The sequence below is a fragment of the Lissotriton vulgaris genome, chromosome 1_1, assembly GCF_964263255.1.
Source record: "Lissotriton vulgaris chromosome 1_1, aLisVul1.2, whole genome shotgun sequence".
In the NCBI taxonomy this organism is placed as follows: domain Eukaryota; kingdom Metazoa; phylum Chordata; class Amphibia; order Caudata; family Salamandridae; genus Lissotriton; species Lissotriton vulgaris.
In genome coordinates this window covers 1,983,923,629-1,983,949,056 of record NC_141685.1, presented here as the reverse complement: position 1 = coordinate 1,983,949,056, position 25,428 = coordinate 1,983,923,629, and the positions used below count along the sequence as shown (strand labels likewise).

Genomic DNA, 25,428 nt, shown 5'->3' with positions numbered 1-25,428 from the left:
GACCACCCACATTCTATTACTAAGGTACGGAGCTGACTATACCCTTAAAGAGAATTCTTGAATCAGATCCTTGGCAAAAATAATCTTAACCAACTTAACTTAAACATCTACTTACTTATTCCTTCCCAAGTATTAGGCTTAGGTCAGGTACATCGGGGTAGGCGTAGTTAGAAGCACCAGTTGAGTACGTTAGTCAATGGTTTTATGTATGTATATATATTTTATCTATTTTAAGTATCATATGGCTAAGAAATCATATCTATGCTTTTACAGAATTATTTCGTAATACTACTTTTACTGTACGCACTTTACTTCATAATAAGGATTGCAATTGTGGCAATTCATTTCTCTTGCATGAGAAAGAAGACTGCTCAATAAATACCACCTTTTATTGAAAACACCCGTCTCTCTATTTCTCTGCACTCTGGTAAAACTAAGTATGCACGATTGACTGAGTGAAATAGCTGCCTATTGTTTTCACACGACTCTAGAGATACACTCTATTCTGAGGGAGCAAAGTTGTCATGTTTGTACGGTTGTCAGGAGCTAATCCCTTCTTGTCTAATCCGGAGAGTTAACTCTTTCCTGAACATTCGAGAAAGTTTCTAGTGACCTCTGAGCTAGCTGGCGAAACTAATTAAGTCTAATATAGTCAGAAGAGACCTAGTCGGCCTCAGTCCTACGTCTACACTGCTGTTTATATTATTCCAATGCGCAGAGCCTATTGGGAATATAGGAACTACACTACAGGCCTAAATCCATCGTTTTTTGCTCACCACACCATCCCCGTTCAGATCTGGCCAAATGCAAATCATCCTTGACCCTGTGCCTCATGGGAACAGTCCAGCCCGAACTGCCAAGCCATGTCTTCCCTGGACCGGAATCAAGCATTCTACAGCTCTAAAAATACACAGCAGAGGTTTAACATTCTCAAGGATACCAGGATCATGTAGCATGGAAGGTCAGATTATTTGGTATGGTTACCTTAATTATGCTGAAAAAATAAACATTGATTGGCAAATTCCCTGACGGTATTATTTTTAGCCATTTGAAATATAAGGAACATTTTTGATAAAATCTTCAAATTATGTGTGAAATATGTGATACCCATAATTAGGCAGTAAATGTTGCAGCCACACAATCACCTAAATCTACTGATCCTCACAACTGTCCATTGTTTTTGCAACAGTTTTTCAAGAAAAGTATACAAAACCCAAACATTCTAGGCAGTGCCTTTATTAGCTACACTTTGAAAAAAACAGATTTTTTAAGCAAACTGCTCCAAAAAGCCACCCAATTTAAAAGAACATAATGGGTACCATGTGTAATATGGTCCTGTTTTGCCATTTTGGGGTTAATTTCGAGGTTTATGATGTCACCAGAACTCACCAATGTCAATATTGTGTCATATTTTACAATGTATTGTTAAGTATCTGTCTCTAGTTGGCAGAGATAAGCACCCTGTCCAAGTAGGGGCCACGATTCTAGTCAGGGTGAGCTAGATAGATTCTAAATGATAGCCTGTGCTCACCCTCTGGTAGGTTAGCACAGATTAGTCTTATCTAAAGAGGCAATGTGTAAAGGATTTGTAAAGGATTTGTACAACACACACACACACACACACAGTGACACAATGACAGTGCCAAAATAATACTCTACAAAGGTTTAGTAAAATAGAGAATTTGTTTATGAATGAAAAAAGACCAACAATTCAATAAGTAGTGTAGGGGTAAAAATTACTATTCTAACTCCAGGGGGTGCAAAAGTAGGGTAAGTATTAGAAAGTGTAGGGGTAAAAATTACTATTCTAACTCCAGGGGGTGCAGCAGTAGGGTAAGGGTTGGATAGTGTAGGTATGCGTTGTAATGGTATGCGTTGTAATGACTGCTTTGTAATGACATGCGTTGTGGAGGTATGCACTGTAGTGACATGCGTTGTAATGGTTGCGTTGTAATGGTATGCGTTGTAATGTATGTTGCGTTGTAAAAGTTTTGTTGTAAAGGTAGTGCATTGTAAAAGTTGTGTTGTAAGTGTTGTTTCCTGGTCAAATCCAAATTTCAGGCTGACTGCAATGGAGGGTAGGCTGGCTACAGGACTCACGCAGATCCTGCTGAGAAAGTACCTTGGATGGAGAAAGTGTTGACAAAGAAGACTCGATGTGTGGGTCATCGATCCAGCGGATGGAGGCAACGTGTCAGCGTCTATTTGGGCAGTCTATTAAGGCTTTGTTGATGAGCCCCTTTATGATGAAGGCGCTGTGTCGTCATTGAGCCACGCTGTCTGACGTTTTTGAGCCAAGGAGTTTGTCAAGGCCATGTCATCGATCTGCTCCTGCGTCAGTATCAAAGGGTAGTGCTTCGGTTCAGATCGGGACAAAGTGATTATTGCATCGATTTTGATGGTTCTGGACAGCAGGAATCACCTTTCAAGGGCCCAGGACAGGATTGGCACCACTTAGCAGGGCAGGACTCACAAATGGCACTGCCCAGGTGCTTTTGTAGAGTTGTGGGAAGTAGTTTATGGCCCTAAGACTTCAGAACAGGGGGCAAGCAAGTAAGCCCTTGGAGTCACTCTGGGTTCAAGTTATAAAGAACCAGTCCTTTTCCTCAGTAGGGCAGTGATCAGCAGGCAGCAGGTTAGCTCAGCCAAGCATAATTCAGTTTCTTCAGAGCAGCATTCAAAGTGGCAATCCTTGTGGCACAGCAGTTCTTCACAGGTCCAGTAGAACATTCTCTTAATGGGTCTGATACCCCATCTTATACTTAACTTATACCCAAATGTGGCTTTGAAGTGGGGAACGCATGTGAGTTCTCTGTCACAGCCACCCATCTGGTGTTTGTAGCTGTCTAGAGGGAATGCATAGAGTGTAGCAGTCACCCATCCCAGACGTGTATTAGGAACAGGCTGCAAAGCACACGGAGCAATAAGAGCAAATAAATGTTCACTTTCTGAAAGTTGCATTTGTAAAACAGTATTGTTAAATACAACTTTACCAGTAAAGGGGATTTATCATTATCATTCCAAATATAGGAAACATGAAGCAGCTACTCTTTTTTAATCTGGAAATACAGCTTTAAAGTGTGTTAAGGAATTCCCAATGCTAACCTATGAGGGGAGTAGGCCTCACAATAGTGATGTACCAATTTAGCTGTATATCATTACCAGGACAAGTAAAACACAAAAGTACATGTCCTACATATTTTTTACACAGCACCCTGCCCTTAAAGCTATCTAGGGCCTACCTTAGGGGTGGCCTGTGTGTAATACAAGAAAAGTTTAAGACTTGGTAAGTGGTTTTAAATGGCAAGTTGAAGTGGGTATACATTGCACTCACAGGCCTTGCAATGGTAGGCCTGAGCCAGGTTTGTAATGCTACTTGTGTGTGTGGTATTACCAGTGCTGCAGGTCCACTAGTAGCAATTAGATTACAGGCCCCTGATATATGGTATACCACTTTACAAGGGACATATACTTAAACTAAATATGTCAGTCATGTTAACACCAACAGTTGATGGACAGAATGCAGAACAATGTCACAAATTCACCCCAGTACAGAGATCCGGGCCTAAATCCATCGTTTTTTTGCTCACCACCCCACCCCAGTTCAGACATGGCCATATGCAAATCAGCCTTGACCCTGTGCCTCATGGGAACAGTCCAGCCCGAACTGCCAAGCCATGTCTTCCCTGGACCGGAATCAAGCATCCTAGGACTGGTTTCTGGATATCAGAAGTCTTCATCCAGGATAGCTTGACTCCAGTGGCGTGGAGAGCACGGGACTTACGTCTAAGCATACCCGTCCCACTAGGGGTGACAAATACAAAAACAACAGTTGATGGACAGAATGCAGAAAATTGTCATACATTCAACCCAGTACAGAGATCTGGGCCTGTTGTATTTCTATCTAGGACCCTAATTCGATATTCCCGATTCATGCCCTTGTGTGGTTATACTCAATAATATCCTTACAAAGGCATAAGAATCATATCCATATTCAGTAATAGCCCATGCAGTCCAAAGCACAGCACAGCTACTCCCATAGACTCCTAGAAAGCATAACGCGTTCTTTAAACAAACCAAGCCTCCAGCAACCCAGGAAATTCCCCCCCTGCTTTTGTTTTGATTTGAACAAGAACTCCTGGAGTCCAGCAAGAACTGTTAGTTCTTAGTGACGTCTTATGTCCAACCTTACGTCAAACCCGGCACCTTTCAGGTATAAAATACCAACGGTTGCCTTAAGCAAATACATGGTGGTTTGGAGCAGAGCGGCTATCTACTTGCCCGAGAGCCCCGCTGATGCGAGAGCCCACGGAGACCGCCCCTCCCCTTTGATGCGCTGGAGAAGCTACTTTTTCTCATGCCGAGAAAATCCAGCTCCGGTGTTCCCGAGTCACCCTTGCGGGTTGCTGGGAGATTGAGTCCTGAAGAAAGAGATACCAGACCCCCCACATTCTATTACTAAGGTACGGAGCTGACTAAACCCTTAAAGAGAATTCTTGAATCAGACCCTTGGCAAAAATAATCTTAACCAACTTAACTTAAACTGCTACTTACTTACTCCTTCCGAAGTATTAGGCTTAGGTCAGGTACATCGGGGTAGGCATAGTTAGAAGCACCAGTTGAGTACGTTAGTCAATGGTTTTATGTATGTATATATATTTTATCTATTTTAAGTATCATATGGCTAAGAAACCATATCTATGCTTTTACAGAATTATTTCGTAATACTACTTTTACTGTACGCACTTTACTTCATAATAAGGATTGCAATTGTGGCAATTCATTTCTCTTGCATGAGAAAGAAGACTGCTCCATAAATACCACCTTTTATTGAAAACGCCCGTCTCTCTATTTCTCTGCACTCTGGTAAAACTAAGTATGCATGATTGACTGAGTGAAATAGCTGCCTATTGTTTTCACACGACTCTAGAGATACACTCTATTCTGAGGGAGCAAAGTTATCATGTTTGTACGGTTGTCAGGAGCTAATCCCTTCTTGTTTAATCCGGAGAGTTAACTCTTTCCTGAAAATTCGATAAAGTTTCTAGTGACCTCTGAGCTAGCTGGCGAAACTAATTAAGTCTAATATAGTCAGAAGAGACCTAATCGACCTCAGTCCTACGCCTACACTGCTGTTTATATTATTCCAATGCGCAGAGCCTATTGGGTATATAGGAACTACAATACAGGCCTAAATCCATCGTTTTTTGCTCACCACACCATCCCCGTTCAGACATGGCCATATGCAAATCATCCTTAACCCTGTGCCTCATGGGAACAGTCCAGCCCGAACTGCCAAGCCATGTCTTCCCTGGACCGGAATCAAGCATTCTACAGCTCTAAAAATACACAGCAGAGGTTTAACATTCTCAAGGATACCAGGATCATGTAGCATGGAAGGTCAGATTATTTGGTATGGTTACCTTAATTATGCTGGAAAAAAAAACATTGATTGGCATATTCCCTGACGGTATTATTTTTAGCCATTTGAAATATAAGGAACATTTTTGATAAAATCTGCAAATTATGTGTGAAATATGTGATACCCATAAATAGGCAGTAAATGTTGCAGCCACACAATCACCTAAATCTACTGATCCTCACAACTGTCCATTGTTTTTGCAACAGTTTTTCAAGAAAAGTATACAAAACCCAAACATTCTAGGCAGTGCCTTTAGTAGCTAAACTTTGAAAAAAACAGATTTTTTAAGCAAACTGCTCCAAAAAGCCACCCAATTTAAAAAAACATAATGGGTACCATGTGTAATATGGTCCTGTTTTGCCATTTTGGGGTTAATTTTGAGGTTTATGATGTCACCAGAACTCACCAATGTCAATATTGTGTCATATTTTACAATGTATTGTTAAGTATCCGTCTCTAGTTGGCAGAGATAAGCACCCTGTCCAAGTAAGGGCCACGATTCTAGTCAGGGTGAGCTAGATAGATACTAAATGATAGCCTGTGCTCACCCTCTGGTAGGTTAGCACAGATTAGTCTTATCTAAAGAGGCAATGTGTAAAGGATTTGTAAAGGATTTGTACAACACACACACACACACAGTGACACAATGACAGTGCCAAAATAATACTCTACAAAGGTTTAGTAAAATAGAGAATATGTTTATGAATGAAAAAAGACCAACAATTCAATAAGTAGTGTAGGGGTAAAATTACTATTCTAACTCCAGGGGATGCAAAAGTAGGGTAAGTATTAGAAAGTGTAGGGGTAAAAATTACTATTCTAACTCCAGGGGGTGCAGCAGTAGGGTAAGGGTTGGATAGTGTAGGTATGCGTTGTAATGGTATGCGTTGTAATGACTGCGTTGTAATGACATGCGTTGTGGAGGTATGCACTGTAGTGACATGCGTTGTAATGGTTGCGTTGTAATGGTATGCGTTGTAATGTATGTTGCATTGTAAAAGTTTTGTTGTAAAGATAGTGCATTGTAAAAGTTGAGTTGTGAGTGTTGTTTCCCGGTCAAATCCAAATTTCAGGCTGACTGCAATGGAGGGTAGGCTGGCTACTGGACTCACGCAGATCCTGCTAAGAAAGTACCTTGGATGGAGAAAGTGTTGACAAAGAAGACTCGATGTGTGGAGCCATTGAGTCGTCATCGCTCCAGCGGATGGAGGCAACGTGTCAGCGTCTATTTGGGCAGGCTACGAAGGCTTTGTTGATGAGCCCCTTTATGATGAAGGCGCTGTGTCGTCATTGAGCCACGCTGTCTGACGTTGTTGAGCCAAGGAGTTTGTCAAGGCCATGTCATCGATCTGCTCCTGCGTCAGTATCAAAGGGTAGTGCTTCGGTTCAGATCGGGACAAAGTGATCATTGCATCGATTTTGATGGTTCTGGACAGCAGGAATCACCTTTCAAGGGCCCAGGACTGGATTTGCACCACTTAGCAGGGCAGGACTCACAAATGGCACTGCCCAGGTGCTGTTGTAGAGTTGTGGGAAGTAGTTTATGGCCCTAAGACTTCAGAACAGGGGGCAAGCAAGTAAGCCCTTGGAGTCACTCTGGGTTCAAGTGATAAAGGTCCAGTCATTTTCCTCAGCAGAGCAGTGATCAGCAGGCAGCAGGTTAGCTCAGCAAAGCATAATTCAGTTTCTTCAGAGCAGCATTCAAAGTGGCAATCCTTGTGGCACAGCAGTTCTTCACAGGTCCAGTAGAACATTCTCTTGATGGGGTCATAACCTGATACCCCATCTTATACTTAACTTATACCCAAATGTGGCTTTGAAGTGGGGAACGCATGTGAGTTCTCTGTCACAGCCACCCATCCGGTGTTTGTAGCTGTCTAGAGGGAATGCATAGAGTGTAGCTGTCACCCATCCCAGACGTGTATTAGTAACAGGCTGCAAGGCACACGGAGCAATAAGAGCAAATAAATGTTCACTTTCTGAAAGTTGCATTTGTAAAACAGTATTGTTAAATACAACTTTACCAGTAAAGGGGATTTATCATTATCATTCCAAATATAGGAAACATGAAGCAGCTACTCTTTTTTAATCTGGAAATACAGCTTTAAAGTGTGTTAAGGAATTCCCAATGCTAACCTATGAGGTGAGTAGGCCTCACAATAGTGATGTACCAATTTAGCTGTTTATCATTACCAGGACAAGTAAAACACAAAAGTACATGTCCTACATATTAGTTACACAGCACCCTGCCCTTAGAGCTATCTAGGGCCTACCTTAGGGGTGGCCTGTGTTTAATACAAGAAATGTTTAAGACTTGGTAAGTGGTTTTAAATGGCAAGTTGAAGTGGGTATACATTGCACACACTGGCCTTGCAATGGCAGGCCTGAGACAGGTTTGTAATGCTACTTGTGTGTGTGGTATTACCAGTGCTGCAGGTCCACTAGTCGCAATTAGATTACAGGCCCCTGATATATGGTATACCACTTTACAAGGGACATATACTTAAACTAAATATGTCAGTCATGTTAACACCAATGTCAGCATGTTTAGGCCAGAAGCACATGCACTGTAGCAATGGTCAGCAGTGGTAAAGTGCTAAGAGTCCAAAGGCCAGCATAACCATACAGCAAAGAGTGGAGGTAAGCAGCCAAAAATGTTTGGGGAGTACCACCCTAAAAAGACAGGTCTAACAGTAATATATATATATATATATATATATATATATATATATATATATATATATATATATATATATATATATATATATATATATATATATATATATATATATATATATATATATATATATATATATATATATATATATATATATATATATATATATATATATATATATATATATATATATATATATATATATATATTTTACATATATATATTTTACCTACTGGCGATAGCCAGTAGGTATATATAGTTAGGATTTTTTCTCTATGGAACTTTAGAAAATTCTATGCCTAATAACTTTGGCGTTTGTGGACGGAATTGGCTGAAATTTTCAGGAAAATGGCACATTTTGTTTCTGAGCAGCTCCTGGAAATTTGGGGGGGGGGTTCGTCAAGGGGGGGCCGAGAAAAAAGGGGGGTCCCAAAACGCGTTTTTCCCATGTTAATTTCCATAGGGCGGTTGGCCTCACTTTTAGCCCGAATGGCTGAATGGATTTCCACGAAACTTGGCAAAATTGTAGGGACTGTTAGCCCGATGTGCCTTTGCTAGGTCTCAATATATGTGCTTCAGTGAAATTTGAGAAATTAACGTTTAAAACAAGATATATATCTGTAACAGCGCTCCGGGCAGCGCTCCGGTTCGCGAACTTTTCGCGTATCGGAACTTTGCGAAGCTGATTGGCTCCCCGGTGTCTGTCAACATTCTAAACAGTCCGGAGCGGCCGCCATCTTGTCTCTCGGTAGGATCGAGAGACAAGAGGAGGCCAAAACAAAGGGGGAAATGAAGGAAAGGGGGCAAGGTAGACCCCTTCTGACCCCCTAGGATTGATGAGGGGGATATTATAGAGCCACGCCGGGCCCAAAAAAAAAAAAAAAATTCCGATTTTTTCGCCGTAGAGACGCGTCTTGGTACGCGAACCGGGCAGCTAACCGGGCAGCTAACCGGGAAGCTATCCGGCAGTGTAACGGGAGTCTGAGGAGTAGCTGATTGGCTGTCAACATTGTAAACAGTCCGGAGCGGCCGCCATCTTGTCTCTCGGTAGGATCGAGAGACAAGAGGAGGCCAAAACAAAGGGGGAACTAAAGGAAAGAGGGCAAGGTATACCCCTTCTGACCCCCTAGGATTGATGAGGGGGATATTATAAAGCCACGCGGGGCCAATAACAAAAAAAAAAATCCGATTTTTTTGCCGTAGAGACGCGTCTTGGTACGCGAACCGGGCAGCTAACCGGGCAGCTAACCGGGAAGCTAACCGGCAGTGTAACGGGAGTCTGAGGAGAAGCTGATTGGCTGTTATCATTGTAAACAGTCTGGAGCGGCCGCCATCTTGTCTCTCTGTGGGATCGAGAGACAAGAGGTGGAAAAAAAAAAGGTGTAAATGAATGAAAGGGGTAAGGCAGACCCCTCCTGAACCCCTAGGATTGATGAGGGGGCTACTAATGTTCCCTGGCGGGTGAAAAAAAAAATTGCGATTTTTCGCGGTAAAGGTGCTTCCTGGTACATTAACCGGGCAGCTAACCGGCAGCGTAACGGGAGTCCGACATATTGTGTTTTTTGAACGTTTGTGATATGTGCACGTGTGGATTTTGTCTAATTAAGGTTAAAAAAATATATATATATCTTTAAGCGTGTTCTGGCGCGCTTACGTTTTGGGTTTGGTTTGCGCTGCAGAGACGATACGTCACGGTTATGCGATGCATCATGAGGCGTCTCACGGGCTACGTGATACGTCACTTAATAAAGAATATATTTTACAGCTATAGATATTAGCTTTTAAAAAACCAATGAAATTCACAGAAAAAACCATAGGTTATAGACCATATATAGTTAGGAATTTGCATTTACAAAACCTTGAAAATTCACTGAAAAAACCATAGGTTATAGACCATATATAGTTAGGGATTAGCATTTAAAAAACCTTATTTTATTTGCACAAAACCATTGAAATTCCATATATAGTTAGTTGCACTAACTATATATCGCGGACCCGCAATCCACTGCTAATGATGTCACATATTACATCATTCATGACATGGTCAGTGACATCACTGATGACATCACTGATGACATCTCAAATGACATCACTGATGACATCACTGACATCTCATTTGACATTACTGATTACATCACTGATGATATCATTTATGTGATAATACATCTTCAGACTCTAATATAACCTTAGATACACTCAGTGTAAACAGGCACTCACAGACTGTCACACATCCATGGAGTTACTCACACACCTAGTCAGTCATGCAAAGAATCAATCACACCTCTATTTCCTCAACTATACAGTTATACACACCTTACTTATTCAAACATATACTAACACATATTTACTCTCTTATACAATCCTTGATACAAGTTCACAATGATTCATACAGCCACTCTCACATTCACTGGCTCTTATGTTCAGTTATTTATATATGTCAACTCTCACATGGAGTGTGTTTTACATATGTACTTACTTTGACATGTAGAACTGAGATATCCATTCACTCACCAATATACTCATGCACACAGTCAACTGTCCATACAGCTGTTTCTAAATGCACTTTTGAACCCATACACCTAGGGAATCAACTGCTCACACATCTATGCACAGAGTTATACACCTCCCAGCCACCCACACACATACTCAGTCTCCCATACAAATACTTGGGCAACCATTCAATAACCCATATAGTTACTGATATAGCTACTGATTTAAACATGCAGCAGTTTACAGAAGAACATAAATAATGATTGCCAAATTAAGACACTTTAATCACTAACCCATGCACTCAGTGAGACACATTCAATCATTCTCTCATACAGTCAGTCATGCACCTACTAAATCCTTCATACAGACACTTATACATCCACTCATTCTTCAATATGTAAGACATATTTTAACTTTACAGAAACATACAGTCACTGGGTGTTGTCATCAGTGATGTCATCAGTGATGTCATTTGAGATGTCATCAGTGATGTCATCGGTGATGTCACTGACCATGTCATGAATGATGTAATATGTGACATCATTAGCAGTGGATTGCGGGTCCGCGATATATAGTTAGTGCAACTAACTATATATGGAATTTCAATGGTTTTGTGCAAATAAAATAAGGTTTTTTAAATGCTAATCCCTAACTATATATGGTCTATAACCTATGGTTTTTTCAGTGAATTTTCAAGGTTTTGTAAATGCAAATTCCTAACTATATATGGTCTATAACCTATGTTTTTTTCTGTGAATATATATATATATACATATATTTTAATGGCTCACACTCCATTTCCTCATTATGAAAACAAAGTTCAGCACTCCCGGGGTACAGGCAGATGTTCTTTATTTCGCCATTAGTCGCAGACAGACACGTTTCGGACGTGAGTCCTTCATCAGTGTAAACACTGATGAAGGAAATGGAGTGTGAGCCATTAATTTTGAACGCGTGTACCATCGCGTTTTGAGCACCCGCTCGGGAGTGACCTGTGACTCATGGTACACACGAGCGTATATATATATATATATATATATATATATATATATATATATATATATATATATATATATATATATATATATATATATATATATATATATATATATATATATATATATATATATATATATATATATATATATATATATATATATATATATATATATATATATATATATATATATATATATATATATATATATATATATATATATATATATATATATATATATATATATATATATATATATATATATATATATATATATATATATATATATATATATATATATATATATATATATATATATATATATATATATATATATATTCACTGAAAAAACCATAGGTTAGAGACCATATATAGTTAGCTGGACATTTTATTGACATAAAACCAATGAAATTCCATATATAGTTAGTTGCACTAACTATATATCGCGCACCCGCAATCCACTGCTGATGATGTCACATATTACATCATTCATGACATGGTCAGTGACATCACTGATGACATCACTGATGACATCTCAAATGACATCACTGATGACATCTCAAATGACATCACTGATGACATCATCTAGTGTCTGTGTGTTTTTGTAAAGTTTAAATATGTTTTACATATTGAAGAATGAGTGGATGTATGGAAGACTGAGTGTGTGTGTGGCTGGCTGGGAGGTGTGTGACTCTGTGCATATCAATGTGTACTTGTATCAGTGATTGTATAAGAGAGTACGTATGTGTTAGTATATGTGTGAAAAGTATGGTGTTCTGTGTTTAACTGTATAGATGAGGAAATCGAAGTGTGATTGATTCTTCACAGGACTGACTAGGTGCATGAGTGCATATGATAGTCTTGTAATAATGAGTGACTGTATGTATGAGTGATTGTATGGGTGAATGAGTGAATGTGTGTGTAGACGTAGGAATCAGTGAGTGCGTATGTAGTAACTGGTATTGGTGTGTCATGATCTCATCAGTGATGTCATTTGAGATGTCATCAGTGATGTCATTTGAGATGTCATCAGTGATGTCATCAGTGATGTCACTGAAGTATGGTGTTCTGTGTTTAACTGTATAGATGAGGAAATGGAAGTGTGATTGATTCTTTACAGGACTGACTAGATGTGTGAGTAACTCCATGGATGAGTGGCAGTGTGTGAGTGTCTGCATAGGTGTATGAGTGCATATGATAGTGTTGTAATAATGAGTGACTGTATGTATGAGTGATTGTATGGGTGAATGAGTGAATGTGTGTGTAGACGTAGGAATCAGTGAGTGCGTATGTAGTAACTGGTATTGGTGTGTCATGATGTCATCAGTGATGTCATTTGAGATGTCATCAGTGATGTCATCAGTGATGTCATTTGAGATGTCATCAGTGATGTCATCAGTGATGTCACTGACCATGTCATGAATGATGTAATATGTGACATCATCAGCAGTGGATTGCGGGTGCGCGATATATAGTTAGTGCAACTAACTATATATGGAATTTCATTGGTTTTATGTCAATAAAATGTCCAGCTAACTATATATGGTCTCTAACCTATGGTTTTTTCAGTGAATTTGCAAGGTTTTGTAAATGCAAATTCCTAACTATATATGGTCTATAACCTATGGTTTTTTCAGTGAATTTCATTGTTTTTTAAAAGCTAATATCTATAGCTGTAAAATATATTCTTTATTACGTGACGTATCACGTAGCCACGTGAGACGCCTCATGACGCGTCGCATAACCGTGACGTATCGGCTCTGCAGCGCAAACAAAACCCGTAACGTAAGCGTGCCGGAGCACGCTTACAGATATATATATTTTTTTTAACCTTAATTAGACAAAATCCACACGTGCACATATCTTGAGGCCTTGCAAAGGCACATCAAACAAACAGTCCCTACAATTTTGTCAAGTTTGCTGGAAATCTATTCCCTTAATTTTTTTTTTACTGTTTCTCTTGTTTTTCCCCTTGTTACGCTTACCGGGACGCTACCCGGTACGCGAACCGGACGCTCCAAAAACACAAGATGGCGGACTCCCGTTACGCTGCCGGTTAGCTGCCCGGTTCGCGTACCGGGAAGCGCCTCTACCGCGAAAAATCGCGGGGGACTTTAATATCCCCCTCATCAATCCTAGGGGGTCAGGAGGGGTTTACCTTGCCCCCTTTCCTTCATTTCCCCCTTCTTTTTTCACCACATCTTGTCTCTCGAACCTACCGAGAGACAAGATGGCGGCCGCTCCGGACTGTTTACAATGTTGACAGCTACGCTGCCGGTTAGCTGCCCGGTTAGCTGCCCGGTGAGCTGCCCGGTTCGCGTACCGGGACGCGCCTCTACGGCGTCGATCGTACCGAGAGACAAGATGGCGGCCGCTCCGGACTGTTTAGAATGTTGACAGACACCGGAGAGCCAATCAGCTTCGCTTCGCGAAGTTCCGTTACGCGTCAGGTACGCAAACCGGGGCGCTAACCGGAGAACTGTCACAGATATATATTTTTTTTTAAACGTTAATTTCTCAAAATCCACTGGAGCACATATATTGAGACATAGCAAAGGCACGTCGGGCAAACCATATCTACAATTTTGCCAAGTTTCATGTAAATCTATTCAGCCGTTCGAGCTAAAAGTGAGTCCAACCGCCCTATGGAAAAATGAATGGGAAAAACGTGTTTTGGGACCCCCCTTGTTTTTCGGCCCCCCCCCTTGACGAAACCCCCTCAAATTTTCAGGGGCTGCTCAGAAACTAAATGTGCCATTTTCCTGAAAATTTCAGCCAATTCCGTCCACAAACGCCAAAGTTATTAGACATAGAATTTTCAGAAATCCCATAGAGAAAAAATCCTAACTATATATACCCACTGGCTATCGCCAGTAGGTAATATACATATATAAACATATATAATCTGCATATCAATATAAATATAAATGCATGCATACATATACATATATGCATACATATGCATGTTATTTACATGAAAGTTTTAAAAACACTAATAAAAGCAAAGCTAAAAAGCCACCTCATTACAAACAGAATGGCTTTAACTTAAACGAGGGCGAGATCTATTGCATTTTCAATGCTTGTTTACTTTGGTTCTATCAAGAAGGCATTCAGATGTTTCACACATTTGCCATAAATTCTGAATGTTAGCACTCTAGTTGCTCATTAGATCACTGTAGTAAAGCTAGTGCTCACCAGGGAAGTCTGCTGCTAATCATGGTTTGCAGCCATTTTCCCGCATTTTTTATCCCGCAGACTTTCAGTCCGCATACCATTATCCCGCAAGGTCATTGACCTTGCATACCATTATCCCGCATTTTTTCAAAACGCATGTGCATTTATCGCGCATGCCTTTACAAAGAATTACGTTTTAAAGGCATGTATGGTAAATGCATTTGCGTTGTGAAAACCACGATGACGAGAGAGGTAAGTGGGTTTGTGTTAATTTTTTCGTGGGTTAGTGATTGTGTAGTGTAGTGTAGTGTTGTGTAGTGTAGTGTTGTGTTAGTGTAGTGTAGAGTTGTGGTGGTTGTTTAGTGTAGGGTCATGCTGGGGGTAGTGTTTTAGGGTTTAGGGTTGTGTTGTAGTGTTTGCGTAGTGTAGGGTCATGCTGAGGGTAGTGTTTTAGGGTTTAGGGTAGTGTTGTAGTGTTTGCGTAGTGTAGGGTCATGCTGGGCGTAGTGTTTTAGGGTTTAGGATAGTGTTGTAGTGTTTGCGTAGTGTAGGGTCATGCTGGGGGTAGTGTTTTAGGGTTTTGGGTAGTGTTGTAGTGTTTGCGTAGTGTAGGGTCATGCTGGGGTGTAGTATTTTAGGGTTTAGGGTAGTGTTGTAGTGTTTGTGTAGTGTAGGGTCATGCTGGGGGTAGTGTTTTACGGTTTTGGGTAGTGTTGTAGTGTTTGCGTAGTGTAGGGTCATGCTGGGGGTAGTGTTTTAGGGTTTTGGGTAGTGTTGTAGTGTTTGCGTAGTGTAGGGTCATGCTGGGGTGTAGTGTTTTAGGGTTTTGGGTAGTGTTGTAGTGTTTGTGTAGTGTAGGGTCATGCTGGGGTGTAGTGTTTTAGGGTTTTGGGTAGTGTTGTAGTGTTTGCGTAGTGAAGGGTCATGCTCGGGGTAGTGTTTTAGGGTTTTGGGTAGTGTTGTAGTGTTTGCGTAGTGTAGGGTCATGCTGGGGATAGTGTTTTAGGGTTTTGGGTAGTGTTGTAGTGTTTGCGTAGTGTAGGGTCATGCTGGGGGGTAGTGTTTTCGGGTTTTGGGTAGTGTTGTAGTGTTTGCGTAGTGTAGGGTCATGCTGGGGGTAGTGTTTTAGGGTTTTGGGTAGTGTTGTAGTGTTTGCGTAGTGTAGGGTCATGCTGGGGGTAGTGTTTTAGGGTTTAGGGTAGTGTTGTAGTGTTTGCGTAGTGTAGGGTCATGCTGGGGGTAGTGTTTTAGGGTTTAGGGTAGTGTTGTAGTGTTTGCGTAGTGTAGGGTCATGCTGGGGGTAGTGTTTTAGGGTTTTGGGTAGTGTTGTAGTGTTTGCGTAGTGTAGGGTCATGCTGGGGGTAGTGTTTTAGGGTTTAGGGTAGTGTTGCAGTGTTTGCGTAGTGTAGGGTCATGCTGGGGTGTAGTGTTTTAGGGTTTTGGGTAGTGTTGTAGTGTTTGCGTAGTGTAGGGTCATGCTGGGGGTAGTGTTTTAGGGTTTAGGGTAGTGTTGTAGTGTTTGCGTAGTGTAGGGTCATGCTGGGGGTAGTGTTTTAGGGTTTAGGGTTGTGTTGTAGTGTTTGCGTAGTGTAGGGTCATGCTGGGGGTAGTGTTTTAGGGTTTAGGGTTGTGTTGTAGTGTTTGTGTAGTGTAGGGTCATGCTGGGGGTAGTGGTGTTTGCGTAGTGTAGGGTCATGCTGGGGGTAGTGTTTTAGGGTTTAGGGTTGTGTTGTAGTGTTTGTGTAGTGTAGGGTCATGCTGGGGGTAGTGTTTTAGGGTTTAGGGTAGTGTTGTAGTGTTTGCGTAGTGTAGGGTCATGCTGGGGTGTAGTGTTTTAGGGTTTTGGGTAGTGTTGTAGTGTTTGCGTAGTGTAGGGTCATGCTGGGCGTAGTGTTTTAGGGTTTAGGGTAGTGTTGTACTGTTTGTGTAGTGTAGGGTCATGCTGGGGGTAGTGTTTTAGGGTTTAGGGTAGTTTAGTTGTTTAGTGTATGCTAAAGGCATATTCGTTCTAAAAGTTTTCGTTATTTTAATTTGCGGCCTAATAGTACATGCGGGATTTTTTTTGCGGACTGATGGTATGCGGGATTTCGTCATATATTCGCTAATCATACTTTCTATGGCAAAATTAACCCCCTCATTTTGTTCCTTTTTAAATTAAATGTTTTAAGAGTTACCACTTTATTCCAATCAAGATGGCTTCAGGTGTGCCATACCTTTGTAATAAGTAGGACTGTTAGCACTCTAGTTGTTCTTTAGAACACTCTGGGACATTCTGTCATTGGGCTATAGTTGGGCTACATCTGGCTGATATTTGGGCTACATTTGTTTTTTTTGTCTCTGGTGGCCATCTTTGGGCTACATTGGGCTACATTGGGCTGCATTGGGCTACATTTGGGCTCCAACATATATATAGCCCAATGTAGCCCAATATATATTTTTCAAAGTTAATTTTCGTAAAAACCACTGGAGCCTATATCTTGAGACATAGCAAAGGCACATCGGGCTACCAGTCCCTACAATTTTGCCAAGTTTGGTGTAAATCCATTCAGCCGTTCAGGCTAAAAGTGAGGCCAACCGCCCTATGGAAAATTGCATGGGAAAAACACGTTTTGGGACCCCCCTTTTTTCTCGGCCCCCCCTTGACGAAACCCCCCCAAATTTTCAGGGGCTGCTCAGAAACAAAATGTTCCATTTTCCTGAAAACTTCAGCCAATTCTGTCCTCAAACGCCAAAGTTATTCGACATAGAATTTTCAAAAATCCCATAGGAAAAAAATCCTAACTATATATACCTACTGGCTATCGCCAGTAGGTAATATATATATATATTCTGGTGCATGCTGGGAGAGGTGGTTGGACAGTGTATTCGAACTACAACAGGATCAGCTGATCTCCCACCTGTGGGAGTGTCCGAGGAGTTTCTAAAGAGGGAAAAGGCGTCACCTGGCGGTTACCAGCATCTGAAGAAGGCATAGTCGCCGAAATGCATTATGCTGTATACTGCAGTGAATAAAGGGCTCCTGAAACTTACCCCGTTGTGTCCTAGGATTACTTGGTTGCAAGTGGTCGAGTGGAGAAATTTTGTGCGTCTGCCAGGAACGCACTACTAGGACCCGCCTTACAAGAGTCCAGGGAACATTGCTGGCAAACTGGTGAGGAATCGAGGTATCGATAGTTCCCTGTACCGCCCCAAGAACGAGCAGGCTCAGTGGCCGCTGCCAGTGGCAGACCGTGACTACACGGGGAGGCGGGTTGAATCCCTCCCGCTTCACGGTCCGACTTGTTCTAATTTTGCGGCGAAGGTGTTCGGGACCGGAGGGAGCCCTGGGCACATGGAATACGGGCTCGCCTGCCACAACACGGCCCCTCTTTTGCGGGACACACAGCGCTCACACGAGCATGATCCGGCTGCCACACGGACTACTTCTGGTGCATGCTGGGAGAGGTGGTTGGACAGTGTATTGCCTCTTCCCGAACTACAACAGGATCAGCTGATCTCCCACCTGTGGGAGTGTCCGAGGAGTTTCTAAAGAGGGAAAAGGCGTCACCTGGCGGTTACCAGCATCTGAAGAAGGCATAGTCGCCGAAATGCATTATGCTGTATACTGCAGTGAATAAAGGGCTCCTGAAACTTACCCCGTTGTGTCCTAGGATTACTTAGTTGCAAGTGGTCGAGTGGAGAAATTTTGTGCGTCTGCCAGGAACGCACTACTAGGACCCGCCTTACAAGAGTCCAGGGAACATTGCTGGCAAACTGGTGAGGAATCGAGGTATCGATAGTTCCCTGTACCGCCCCAAGAACGAGCAGGCTCAGTGGCCGCTGCCAGTGGCAGACCGTGACTACACGGGGAGGCGGGTTGAATCCCTCCCGCTTCACGGTCCGACTTGTTCTAATTTTGCGGCGAAGGTGTTCGGGACCGGAGGGAGCCCTGGGCACATGGAATACGGGCTCGCCTGCCACAACACGGCCCCTCTTTTGCGGGACACACAGCGCTCACACGAGCATGATCCGGCTGCCACACGGACTACTTCTGGTGCATGCTGGGAGAGGTGGTTGGACAGTGTATTGCCTCTTCCCGAACTACAACAGGATCAGCTGATCTCCCACCTGTGGGAGTGTCCGAGGAGTTTCTAAAGAGGGAAAAGGCGTCACCTGGCGGTTACCAGCATCTGAAGAAGGCATAGTCGCCGAAATGCATTATGCTGTATACTGCAGTGAATAAAGGGCTCCTGAAACTTACCCCGTTGTGTCCTAGGATTACTTGGTTGCAAGTGGTCGAGTGGAGAAATTTTGTGCGTCTGCCAGGAACGCACTACTAGGACCCGCCTTACAAGAGTCCAGGGAACATTGCTGGCAAACTGGTGAGGAATCGAGGTATCGATAGTTCCCTGTACCGCCCCAAGAACGAGCAGGCTCAGTGGCCGCTGCCAGTGGCAGACCGTGACTACACGGGGAGGCGGGTTGAATCCCTCCCGCTTCACGGTCCGACTTGTTCTAATTTTGCGGCGAAGGTGTTCGGGACCGGAGGGAGCCCTGGGCACATGGAATACGGGCTCGCCTGCCACAACACGGCCCCTCTTTTGCGGGACACACAGCGCTCACACGAGCATGATCCGGCTGCCACACGGACTACTTCTGGTGCATGCTGGGAGAGGTGGTTGGACAGTGTATTGCCTCTTCCCGAACTACAACAGGATCAGCTGATCTCCCACCTGTGGGAGTGTCCGAGGAGTTTCTAAAGAGGGAAAAGGCGTCACCTGGCGGTTACCAGCATCTGAAGAAGGCATAGTCGCCGAAATGCATTATGCTGTATACTGCAGTGAATAAAGGGCTCCTGAAACTTACCCCGTTGTGTCCTAGGATTACTTGGTTGCAAGTGGTCGAGTGGAGAAATTTTGTGCGTCTGCCAGGAACGCACTACTAGGACCCGCCTTACAAGAGTCCAGGGAACATTGCTGGCAAACTGGTGAGGAATCGAGGTATCGATAGTTCCCTGTACCGCCCCAAGAACGAGCAGGCTCAGTGGCCGCTGCCAGTGGCAGACCGTGACTACACGGGGAGGCGGGTTGAATCCCTCCCGCTTCACGGTCCGACTTGTTCTAATTTTGCGGCGAAGGTGTTCGGGACCGGAGGGAGCCCTGGGCACATGGAATACGGGCTCGCCTGCCACAACACGGCCCCTCTTTTGCGGGACACACAGCGCTCACACGAGCATGATCCGGCTGCCACACGGACTACTTCTGGTGCATGCTGGGAGAGGTGGTTGGACAGTGTATTGCCTCTTCCCGAACTACAACAGGATCAGCTGATCTCCCACCTGTGGGAGTGTCCGAGGAGTTTCTAAAGAGGGAAAAGGCGTCACCTGGCGGTTACCAGCATCTGAAGAAGGCATAGTCGCCGAAATGCATTATGCTGTATACTGCAGTGAATAAAGGGCTCCTGAAACTTACCCAGTTGTGTCCTAGGATTACTTGGTTGCAAGTGGTCGAGTGGAGATATATATATATATATATATATATATATATATATATATATATATATATATATATATATATCTCCAAAGAATCAGCGATAGATCTCCACAGGGCGAGGCGTCCCTCCCGCTCCATAGACAGACGCAGACACGGTCCAATTCAGTGCAAATCATTTTAATTTAGTGCAAGCACATCGTATGACGTTTCGGCTCCGAGGAGCCTTGTTCACATGACAGTGTCAAACTTAGTGAGCTGTTCTTTTAAAGAGACAGCCTGTGTTGAAAAAAAGTTGATCACATGCTTGATTTTAAGAGTGGACATGGAAAAAATACTCACAGTTTAAAACCGGTCTCCCAGTATATCACAACATTTTTTACAATGATTATATTGCTTGAATGATATGTCAAATACCCTTGACTATTCAATAATAGGGCTTTTCTCCGTTTGATAATCTTGGTCAAATACAAAAAAATATATATATATATATATATCTCAATCTTTAGTACAAAATTAATGTCACCTGAAAAATATGTATATATAAAAAAAATATATCTATTTGCCTTCTCTGTCATTCTATCCATTGTCGAGGATTTTTGCAACTTATGCCAGCCTTGTTCATTCGCATAGCTCTGTACTTGTGGGGAAATCTTGGCTATTGCGCAAGTAGTATGTATTACTACATTTCACCTCCCTTATGAAGTACTACATATTATTTTGTAAATGTTTGATATTAATATTTTCAAAGCCACAAATCCAAACTTAGTTAATATATTTCTCTGTGCATTCCTCTCCCCTCATCAACAGATGCATTTACTCTTTCACCCTTTTCACATGGGTTTCTTCAGAATTTTCATGCATTTGAAGTTCTTATATATCAAGTATGCTACAAAAATAAAAACACTATAAAGAAGTAATTTGAGAATGGGTATATGATTTATAAATATGTTTGATACTTTTCTCACAGTGAGATTAACTATGTAGGGAACTGCTGTAAGAATGTATTTTCCCAGGTGCTTGAAAGGACCAAAATAGTTTTAAAAGAATTGTGTTACATAGTGATGACTTATTTTTTCATTTTACAGCTAAGTCTTTGGAATTGTAGTTAAGTTAACAACACACAACAAAGACAAACTTACATGTGCAAATTGTATCTCATTCTGACTTGGATAATATGTACTTTAAAAAATAATTACATATTTATTCATGGGATGATGTACCATGCATATTTATATGTGTATTTAGTGTGCAAGAATAATCTTAGCTTTGTCCATTCAATGTAATATAAAATGGTCCAATGATTACCACATTTTGCATATTGAAAACATCAATTAGCATGTAAAGAAACTACTAAAATGTGCATTTTAGAACTACTAGTTCCAGAGAACTAGTAGTTCAAGGATATGTTTCAGCAACAACTGGGCTAGTTCATTAGATTTTGAAGGCCTGTTATGAGTCTGGACAGCATGACAAGAGGTGTGCTTTTGATACACCCTGGACCTCATTTAGAATTTGGCAACGCAGGAGTACAGCTTTAAAACATAGTTCTTCCATCCCACGTGACCTGTTGTTCCCCTTTACTCTTACAAGGTTGAGAAACTGACTGGATAACCATCGGTGGATCCATAAAGCTGATTCCACCAAGAGTACTAGTTATCCTGTGATCCGTTCACCATAGGGCCACGATGTCGTTACGATGGTCACTCAGCCATTTTTTAGAGGCAACCTAACTGTGGATCTTTGTAATTCTGTCCCAGAAAGCCTGGTGGTGCATAGTATCATACATAGTACAAGTGAATGTCAGTATCATTAAGATGTTCCCATCTGTTAGCAATATTTTTTGGGGGGTCCTAAAAAGTGTTGATTGCAAATACAAGTGATTGGATAAGTCTTTATCATTGGGTATACTAAACAATTAGTGAGAAAGTGCACTTAAATGTAGTGTAAATTCATAAGAATGGTACACTGTGTCACTAACATGGAATAAACCACTTTTACAAATATTAAAGACAGCATTTGCCTTAATAAAAGCCTGGTATGTGCACAATATTGTAATTTAAAAACGGAACAAACAAACATCGACATAAAATAGTTATTTGTAAAGCGTAGCGTACATTTCTAGTTATAGGAGTGATAAATCATGCATGTGCAAGTAAATAAATATGTTAAAGTATGCTTGTGCAATATGATTGAAATAAAGGCACTTTAATTTTAATTAATTAAATGCTCACAGTGTGAAATGGAGCAGTAATCCCAAGGAATGAGAGGGTTGTCCGTGTAGCACCAGGGGCCATGAACGTCATTGTCCGGATTCCGGCAATAATTATTTTCTAGTATGGTTTCATCCGGTGCCTGGAAGGTATGTCTGTTGAAACAACACATTATGTGCACATCAGTTATGCCTCAAAACTAATGATCATATGACAAATGTATGCCTTTAGAAGATACGTTTTTAACTCCTCATTCATGGACGGTCTATTGGCATACAAACTACTGCTGAGTAACAAAAAATGTCTTGCTACTTACCGGTAATCTTCATTACCCCGATTAGGGTCCTCCCGGTCCCAGTCCTTACAAAGTGAGGCAGTCCTGCCTCCACCCAGCCAACCTAAAAGCTAGAAAACCAAAGGCTAAAGGTCACATAAACCCCTCCCACCCACCGCCATGCCTGTTATCAACAAGACCCAGACACAAACACACCGGGAGGGAGAGAAAAGGACTGGGACGGGGAGGACCCTAATCAGGGTAATGAAGATTACCGGTAAGTAACAAGACAGTACCCCCTCATAGGTCCTTCCCATCCCAGTCCTTACAAAGTGAGGAACTCACAAGCAGAGAACCAAGAAAAGAAATGAAGCACACCAGGGATCCATGCAAAAAGTACAAAATGTTTAATCAAATGCATGATCAGTGAACAGCAGCGTTTAGAACACCAACAGCAAAACTGTCAACAGGTGCATGCAAAATATCAAGACGATAATGCTGATAACAAACATGTGATGGGACTGCCAAGTGGCCACCTTACACATCTCCTGGATAGAGACCCCTGCTGCCTCAGCCCAGGAAGCGGACACAGAACGTGTCGAACGATCCTGCACCGGAGACGGAGGAGGCAGATCCACAGACTTTTAGTACTGGCAGACCGCCAAACGCACCCATGGACTGATCGTGGAATTGGACACCTTCTTCCCCTTAGCCACACCCCCACAGAAGACAAACAGGGCAGGAGAAAGCCAAAACCCTAGTGAACACTGTAGGTAAATCTGAAGAGCCCTGCGAACATCTAAAGAAGATGTAACAAGGGAATCCCCCTCTAATTAAATCAGGAAGGATCACCTCCTGTTGCAAAAGGAACAGGGAAAAAACCTCAGGCAGAAAAGCTGGATCAAGCCTCAAAACAACCCAGAACTGTAAATAAGGGACAGAAATGAGCAAGGCAACCAACTCACCCAACCGACGAGCGGAGGTGATGGCCAGCAAATAAGCCACCTTCGCAAACAACCACAACAAGTCCTCTTCCAACAAGGGCTCAAAAGGGTGCAACTGCAGACCCTGCAAATCAGTAGGAAAATCCCAAGAAGGCACGATCACTGGAGAAACTGACCAATGAAGCCTAAAGCTAAGAAGAAGGCCCTTGGACCCCGACAAGCACGAACCGCCACCCACTGAGCAGACAAAGTGGACAGGGAAAGGCCCTACAAAAATCCATCCCAGAGTAAATCCAACACAGACGCAGGATCCCCCAGCACAGGATCCACCCCATGAGAAGAACACCAAGAGACAAAAGAGCCCCAATGACGACCATAGCATTTAAGGGTCGAAGGTCGACGTGATAACTGGATGTCACAAGTCACCACAGAAGAACAGCCCAAAGACTCCAACGTCAACCGCTCAAGAGCCAGGCAGTCGGCTGCAAACAACGAAGACAAGGCAGAGATAGGAGCGGAGACTGAAAAGGAGCCGGAACCACAGGAAGCTGGACAAGCCAACCCCACCCCCAGCCGCAACAAGAGAGAAAACCAAAGGCGGCGAGGCCACAAGGGAGCAATCAGCAGGAGCGACACTCTCTCTCACCGAATCTGCTGTAGCACCCTTGGGAAGAGGGGAATAGGAGGGAAGGCATGAAGGCCTAGGAATTGAAAGAGCATCCACCACCCAAGCCAGAGGACATATCACCTCCGAACAAAACCGGGGGAGAAGAGCGTTGTGAGGAGAGGCAAAGAGATTGATCCAGGGAGTGCTGAACCGATGACAAAGGAACTGTAACAGAGGAAGAGAGAGATGGTACAGAACAGAGGATGGAAGGTTGCGGCTCAAAGTGTCCACATGAAAATTCAATGGTCCCAGAATGTACACCGCCCTCAAGGTCAACAGGTGAGATTCTGCCCAAGCACAAATAATGGAGGCCAGCAGGTTCAGAGATGTGCACTTAGTTCCCCCGTAACGGTTCATGTAACAATGAGCCACTTTATTGTCGGTATAAATCAACAGATTCGTCCCGTGGAGATGAACCTGAAACATGAAACAAGGCCCCTCAACCCCAAAGACTGGCATCTGTCATCAACAAAAGGAGAGGTGGAAGACAAAGCCTCACCCCCTTCTCTAAATTGGGAGTGCAAAGCCACCAGTCCAAGTTCCGAACCAGAGCAGGAGAGAGAGGAACCAGAGTCTCATAATCCGCTCAGGAGGAATCCCACAAGCCAACTGATGAGTCACCAAGGGCTTGAGATGGAGGCGAGCCAAGGAACCACAGCAGTGGTGGCAGCCATCAACCCCTGGACCCACAATCAAACACGAGCCGGGGCAGAGGGACGACTCAACAGATCCCGCAGAAGAGCCTGAAGGTAAAGGATCCAAACAGGAGGGAGAAACTCCACCCCCAGAGAGGCATCGAACAGACCCCCGATGAACTGAAGTCTCTGAACAAGATACAGATGAGACTTGGCCAGATTCAACTTGAACCACAGATCCTGGAACAAGGTCAACATAGCCTCCACCGCCCAGAAGAGCCTTAGGAAAGGAGGAAGCAGAGATCAATCATCAATATAGGGAAACACAGTGAAACCCCAATGCTGCAAAGCCCCAAAGCAGGAGACTTTGGGTCCTGGGAGCAGTGGAGAGGCAGTGGAGCAGTGGAGAGGCCGAACGGCCAAAGCTGAAACTGAAAATGCATCCCCTGGATAGCAAACCACAGGAA

At 42.8% G+C, this 25,428-nt stretch overlaps 1 protein-coding gene across 4 annotated transcripts in view; it reads right to left on the bottom strand.

Moving 5' to 3' along the window:
* HGF (hepatocyte growth factor) overlaps nucleotides 1-25,428 on the bottom strand; it is a 479,128-nt gene that overhangs the window by 119,605 nt on the left and 334,095 nt on the right. For all 4 annotated transcript variants that reach the window (XM_086919817.1, XM_086919823.1, XM_086919811.1 and 1 more), the window contains exon 11: nucleotides 22,463-22,596. In XM_086919817.1, the coding sequence (XP_086775943.1) occupies nucleotides 22,463-22,596 (134 nt within the window). The remainder of the gene's footprint in view (nucleotides 1-22,462; nucleotides 22,597-25,428) is intronic.